Source organism: Trachinotus anak, unplaced genomic scaffold, assembly GCF_046630095.1.
Source record: "Trachinotus anak isolate AG129_WGS33_773 ecotype Australia unplaced genomic scaffold, CSIRO_AGI_Tana_v1 ptg000018l, whole genome shotgun sequence".
Classification (NCBI taxonomy): Eukaryota; Metazoa; Chordata; class Actinopteri; order Carangiformes; family Carangidae; genus Trachinotus; species Trachinotus anak.
Genome location: NW_027273869.1, coordinates 1,524,540 through 1,531,224, shown reverse-complemented (window position 1 = coordinate 1,531,224; position 6,685 = coordinate 1,524,540). Strand labels below are relative to the sequence as shown.

Genomic DNA, 6,685 nt, shown 5'->3' with positions numbered 1-6,685 from the left:
AACCACATCTGGACCTGCCACACCTGTCGGGTGGAGGGATGAACACAGGTTTAAACAGATAGGAAAGAAAGAAGCCTTTAGTGTAGTTAGACAAATCTTTTATTTCAGCAACAGTGAGTAAAAACAACAGTGTTAATATTTTCATATTGAGTGTGCATCATTAACATTCACTCATCCACAGTGAGGGACATCACTGAAGCCAGTCAGAGACCTTGGTGTAAGGATAATATGTGCAACAACACGCTGCTCTCGGTCACTGTTGGCTGTATAACTCTACATGTATTATTATAATTAATACCATACATGGTGAAGTACATTCACTGTAGATACATTAACAGTGAACTTGGATTTCGTACAAATACTTGAGGAAACAGAAGCTGCACAGACGACAGGGATTTCACCACCGAGCACACCGGAGCAGCAGAGTGAGGGTCGATCAGTGTTTACTGTCATTAGCATGTCAGGCTAACCTGGGCTACAGCCACGCCGTGCTGGGAAGGTTAGCTTAATGACCCTGTTCAAATGTAATCAGTCATCCCACTCATCTCCTGTCATCAGCAAAATTATATTCTTTTTTTTCATCATGATGTGATTAGAGGAGGAAGTGGAAGTACATGTGATCTCTACATGAAGCAGGAAAAGCTCTCTTCTGAGGAAAGTAACTAAAGTTTGTCCATAAAGTTGTTGTGCTGTTGTGGATCCACTGTAACATCCCCTGATGATGTCACAGAAAACGTTTTCACCAAATCTTTTTAAAAGATGAACAGCCAATGGGAACGGGCCATCACTCAGCCATCACTGAGAACCAGCTTCACTTTGGAAGTTAATACAGGGACAGAAAGAAGAGCTGTGTCCTCACTGAGCTGAAAACGAGCCAGTGACACATCATTGGAAGAGAAGAGATGAAGCAACAACAGGGCGAAGCATGAGGTGGATGGTCACGGCAGAAGAGGACCTCAGCTCAGAGGTCATAGGTCAGAGGTCTGCTGCTGCAGCTGGTGTAATGGTGAGGGGAATATTTTCTTGGCACATGTTAGTCCAGCTGAGCCTGGTTTACGTGCTGTGGCCGGTCTCAGGATTGTTGCTGACCACGTGTGGTCCTCTTTGGCCACGGTCCACCATGTTCTACCAGCTCCCTCCAGCATGATGATATCACTGACCACACAATGGTTCACAGTCTCTCTCCAGCACCTTGTTGAGTCCCTGGCAGCCTGGACCTGATGAGGGGGCCACTGAGTGGAGTCTGACGCTGAGCAGAACACCAGCTCAACCACAGACCACGGTGTGTAAATACACTGGGTTCATATAAGAGGCCAGCGTGTGAAGCTAATTTCAGAATGAATGAATCTGATGCATCTGTGCACAGGTGTGACTTTGGTTGTGGTATACTCACACCCCCCCTCCGGTGACCCACCTCCCTCTACAACACCCACGATGAGCCTAATTCGAGACGAACAGTTTGTCAGAGGACACTGATGAAATCCAGGTGATCCACAGCGTGACGCCTGAGGTCACATGATCAGCTGATGGCCACACAGGTGAGGTAATAACAGCTCTGGCTCCGAAGGCACTTTCACAGCTACGACCTCGATCCATTCAAAATAACATTTACTGTCGCTGCCATGGCGACAAGTCAGGTCTGCCTCCGAGCAGGAGCTTTCTGTTTCCCGCCTCTGTGTCCGTGGAGTCAGTTTGAAATCTTGTGACACCTGAGGCAGAGTTTTTGTCTTTGAACAGTTTTACCCACATCACCTCGGGAGGAGTGTGAGCAGGTGACCCGGCTACTGCTCCTGCTGCTCCACCACCTGGATGTTCACCTTCTTCTTCTTGCCTCTGTCTCCAGGCAGTTTCAGGTTCTGCTCTGTGACCTCACACTCATCCTCAGAGTCCGATTCCTCCTCGCAGCTCGACGAATCTCCTGCGTCTTCTGAGGCGCTGTCTGACCCGCTGAGCTCCACCAGAGCTACGTCCTGAGAGGAACAAAACACAACTCAGTCACATCACACTACAAACAACAAAGTACACTCCTGTGGGTGGGAGGGAAGCAGCCAGTAGCTCTTCACAGTGAGGTCCCTGGTGTAGTCAGGGCATCTTGTGGGTTGGTTCTACTGTTGTTGTTGAGATGAGCACGATGGAGCAGTCAGTGAATGTGACACGAGGCAGCAGCAGAGTCAGACCACACCCATCAAACTGGTTTAGAGGGAAAGTAAAAACAGTCTCTGATCTTACAACCAACATCTAGAGAATCTTGTGTAACTGGTTCATAAAAAAAATAAATAAATAAAAAAAGCTTGTCATATGTTTGAATTGAAGTTGCTGTCTGGAGGATTCTAGGTGGAGCATCATCAGCAGACCGACACTCACCATCTCTATGACCCTCTGAGCCTCCTCCACGTCCTCTATGTCGAAGCGTCCCGCGGGAGCCCCCTCCATCTGCAGCTTCAGCTTCTCGTTGGCCTCGGCCATCTGAGGCAGGAAGTTCTGCAGCCGCTCCAACACTGACACACGACAAAAACACACTCAGCACTGTTCCTGCCTCTCCTGCAAGTGAATGATGTGAAAGAGCAAACTGACGACAACATGTCAGGCAACTGAGGGGGTGCTGGGTCTCACCACTGCTCCTGGGGACCCTCTCAGTCTGGGGGGGTCTGCCAGCCCTCGGCTTGAGGAGAAGCTTCTCGCTGAAACCTGGCAGCACAACACACAGGTTCATCTCAGCAAACCCAGTAAAATTCACGTGCAGACAGAGCTCAGACAGGACGCACCAAGTCACCCACTGAGGTTTAAAGTTTGACAAATCACAAGGAACTTCCCTCTGTCAAAGGCTTTACCCACAATTCCTTTATCAGAGGTCTAAGCCTGAAAGTCGTTCAGGTTTCCCTCACTCACCATGATGTGGAGATGCACACAACAATACACAATACCCAGTGGAAGCATTTCCACACTGAAGGGAAGTGGTTTGAGATCTAGAGTGTGTGTGAGTGTGTGTGTGAGAGTGAGTGAGTGAGTGTGTGTGTGTGTGTGTGTGTGTGTGTGTGAATCACTTTCCTATGACTTTAGCCAGATTTTCAGGGCTGTGCTGACGTGAGAGCAGATGGTATATATGACGTAGTATGGGAACAGAGGAACACGTCAGTGCTCTGAGCATGAACGAGACCTCAGGAGGGCGCTCCTGGGGAGCTTTCTGACACTCCTCATGACATTGTTTTACAATGTCATGTATAACATTTCTATTTTATTTCTAACATTCAGCGTTTGTCCTTGACGCTAGACTAAATTAAAGCGTCACGGTTTTCCACGGCTGTGGTGGGGCTGGTGAACCCACGCTCGCGTGAATATGACGGAGTAATGAGCGTGGAAACAGCTGAGCTCGGTCCCACTCAGTGTGTCCGTGACAGATCCAAACGGATACAGACCTGCTCCGTCTCCACAGGACAGCAGGGCCGGAGAGCTCCCCTTCCCCGAGTTCAGCTCCATTTCTGTGGCGACGAGGCTCCGTGCTCACGCACATGCAACTGGAGGGAACAACATCCGGGTGAGAGGTCGGAAACACCCGGAAACACCCGGAAACACCCGGACCCGAGCGGACACAGCGCCCTCTACTGTTCGAAGTTATACATGCATCCAACATGGAGGCTGAGGCTTTGTGAGAGATCCTAGTTTTGTCTGTGGATTTCAAAGACAGATGATAATCACAGTTCTGCCCATCATCAGGTGAGTCGGTGTTTCTGAACCCTCACACAGCCTTTTCTCCAAAAGCTGTTTGAGGGTTCAGAACCCTTCACCTGGTCCTCACAAGTACATGAACAAACGTGAGTTGTGGAGCTGGTTTAGTAGAACCTTCTGTACCACTTCTTCTTTTTTGGGACCTTTCTCTCCAGCTCTTCCAGCCGGGCCTTCATGCAGGTCTCCATCCTCTCCCTCTCCTGGTCCTTCTCCTGCAGAGTCTTCATCAGCTCGTCTGTGAACTGAAGGAGGGCACTTGAGACGATCCTCCTCCAGCTGCAGGTCGAACTCCTTCACAGCAGCCACGAGCTCATTTGTGCCGTGGTCAAGCTGAGCCACATGGAGAGCTCTGGACTTCTCCAAGTCCTCCAGCAGGGGGGTCCTCTTGTTGGTCCCCCTTCTTCTTCAGTCTCCTTCCTTCGGTCTTCAGAGTCTCCTTGAGGTGGACATTCTCTTCTTTGAGGAAAGTTTTCTCCTGTTGCCATTGGAGATAGTCAGAGGTGGTTGTTTTCTTCTTTTTGCGGGAAGCAGAGTCTCTCCCTCTCCAACTGATCCTGTCTTTTTGAGGGCAGCTCTATACTTGCTGGTCTCTGCTCTCAGTTCTTCCAGCAGGGCTCTTTGTGAAGCCTGAGATCTTTCTGCAGACTTCTTTGTGTTGTCATCCTCTTTCAAAAGAGCAGCCTTCATGTTGTCCAGGCTCTTCTGGTGCTGCTCAGTTTGAACTCTCTCAAATGCAAGATCTAATGCTTTTGAGCGAGCCTCCAGCTCTGCAGCCTCTTTATTGAAGAGCTACAGCTTCACAGAGTGAGTGGTGGTCTCCAGGTTGGATTCAGACACTGTGCACAACTGCTTTTCAACCTGGAGCTCCAACGTCATTGCCTAGACCTCTTCTTGCAGGGCCTCCTTCTCTGTCTGCAGAGCCTCCTTCTCTGTCTGCAGAGCCTCCTTCTCTGTCTGCAGGGCCTCCTTCTGTCTGCAGAGCCTCCTTCTCTGTCTGCAGGGCCTCCTTCTCTGTCTGCAGGGCCTCCTTCTCTGTCTGCAGGGCCTCCTTCTGTCTGCAGGGCCTCCTTCTCTGTCTGCAGGGCCTCCTTCTCTGTCTGCAGGGCCTCCTTCTCTGTCTGCAGGGCCTCCTTCTCTGTCTGCAGAGCCTCCTTCTCTGTCTGCAGGGCCTCCTTCTGTCTGCAGAGCCTCCTTCTCTGTCTGCAGAGCCTCCTTCTCTGTCTGCAGAGCCTCCTTCTCTGTCTGCAGGGCCTCCTTCTCTGTCTGCAGAGCCTCCTTCTCTGTCTGCAGGGCCTCCTTCTCTGTCTGCAGGGCCTCCTTCTGTCTGCAGAGCCTCCTTCTCTGTCTGCAGAGCCTCCTTCTCTGTCTGCAGAGCCTCCTTCTCTGTCTGCAGGGCCTCCTTCTGTCTGCAGAGCCTCCTTCTCTGTCTGCAGGGCCTCCTTCTCTGTCTGCAGGGCCTCCTTCTGTCTGCAGGGCCTCCAGTTTGAGCTGAAGGTCCCTGTTGTCGGAGGTCTGCTGCTCGAGGTCGTTCTTGACTCTCTGCAAAATGTTCTTGCTCTTCTTCAGCTGGTGTTGCAGAACCTCAGTATCACTCTATGAAGAGGAGACATGTTTAGCCTGAGCCTCGTCCAGCAGGGCCTTCAGGCAACATATCTCCCTCTTCATCTGCTCTTTCTCCTGGCCCCAGCTGTTGCCATGTTTCAGTCGGAGCTGCTGGAGGAGATTGACCAGAGAATCCTCATGGATTTCGAGGAGGACTCTCCCCTCAGTTCTGCTCTGAGTGAGTGTGGCTTTACTGTCCTGAAGCTCACACTTCACCTGTTCTTCCAGGCAGCTCAGATAAAAATCTAGTTTAGGTTCAGCGTCTTCCATGTTTGAAGGTTTGAACCTGTTGTCTTCTTCTGTTGTCTAATAAAATCTGTGTCTCAACTACATGTGGGACTGTTATAATCACTGGTCCACTCAGACCTAACTTTTGATCAGTACAATCTATGATATCACTATGACATCATCATAGATTCTACTTATTTGATCTTGTTGCTATTGGAAACCAGTTGGTTGTTCAAATATCTTAAACTAATGACTTGATATCATCCACATTAAAATGACAAGGAATAAACCTGAAAATGGCAAAGAAAATATTTCTTCTTATTATCTTTGTCTCTATGCTAAGAGTGGTATATATATATATATATATACATATATATATATATATATATGTATATATATAACTGAAACTGTAAATTGGGTCAGTTTGATGGTCTCCTGGATTTTAGTTAAGGTTCCATCTGTGTTCTCCTCTATTTTGTTGCCAGGGTCTTGCTGGAGGTTCCAGGTGAGTTTAGGAGGGGAGTGTGGACAGGGAGTGGGAATCTGTGGTGTAAAGTCAAACACACGATGTACAGTGAAGAAAGAGTCGACTCTGCTCTGTGAGGCTGCTCTGTGAGCTCTGTACTAATGTCAGCATGCTAACATGCAACAACGACAGCTGAGGTTAAGCAGGTGTAATGTTTAGGGTGTTAGCCTGCTAACATTTGCTAATTAGCAGTAAACACCTGATGGTGGCGCTAGATTCAAAGTTCAAAGTTCAAAGATTCAAAGAGATGAGCAGTTATTCAGTTCATCCTGAGGGGAACATGAACATCTGAACCACATTTCATCCAAAACCTCAGCAACATAAGCATATATAAACACAATGACTTAAGACAATTTGCTCCAGGGGAGGGGGGAAAGGGGGGACTTCATGCACATGTTTTCAGTCACCGAGGAGAAACATGAGGGAGTCAAAATATTTCTCCACGTACGTGAGACGTCCCTTCATCAAGAGTTAAAGACAAAGTTTGGCATGTTCTGATTTCACTGTATTTAAAATAACAAAACTTTCTTACCTTTAACTGTTATATGAAGAGGATCACAATCAGCTGTTGCCATGAATGGTCTGTTCTCGATTCGGAGGTAG

General features: G+C 48.6%; 1 protein-coding gene across 2 annotated transcripts; it reads right to left on the bottom strand.

Moving 5' to 3' along the window:
* Positions 1-81: 81 nt before the first annotated feature.
* On the bottom strand, positions 82-3,566 carry nopchap1 (NOP protein chaperone 1). 2 transcript variants are annotated; one of them, XM_071502877.1, is made up of 4 exons: positions 3,417-3,566; positions 2,614-2,688; positions 2,365-2,498; positions 82-1,970 (listed from the first exon to the last, which is right to left on the bottom strand). In XM_071502877.1, the coding sequence occupies exons 1-4, from the start codon at positions 3,475-3,477 to the stop codon at positions 1,782-1,784; spliced, it is 459 nt and encodes a 152-aa protein (XP_071358978.1). In that variant the 5' UTR covers positions 3,478-3,566; the 3' UTR covers positions 82-1,781. The 2 variants fall into 2 exon arrangements, with proteins under 2 accessions (XP_071358978.1, XP_071358979.1); XM_071502878.1 differs by lacking the exon at positions 82-1,970 and adding an exon at positions 1,979-2,190.
* Between the last annotated feature and the right edge of the window lie 3,119 nt (positions 3,567-6,685).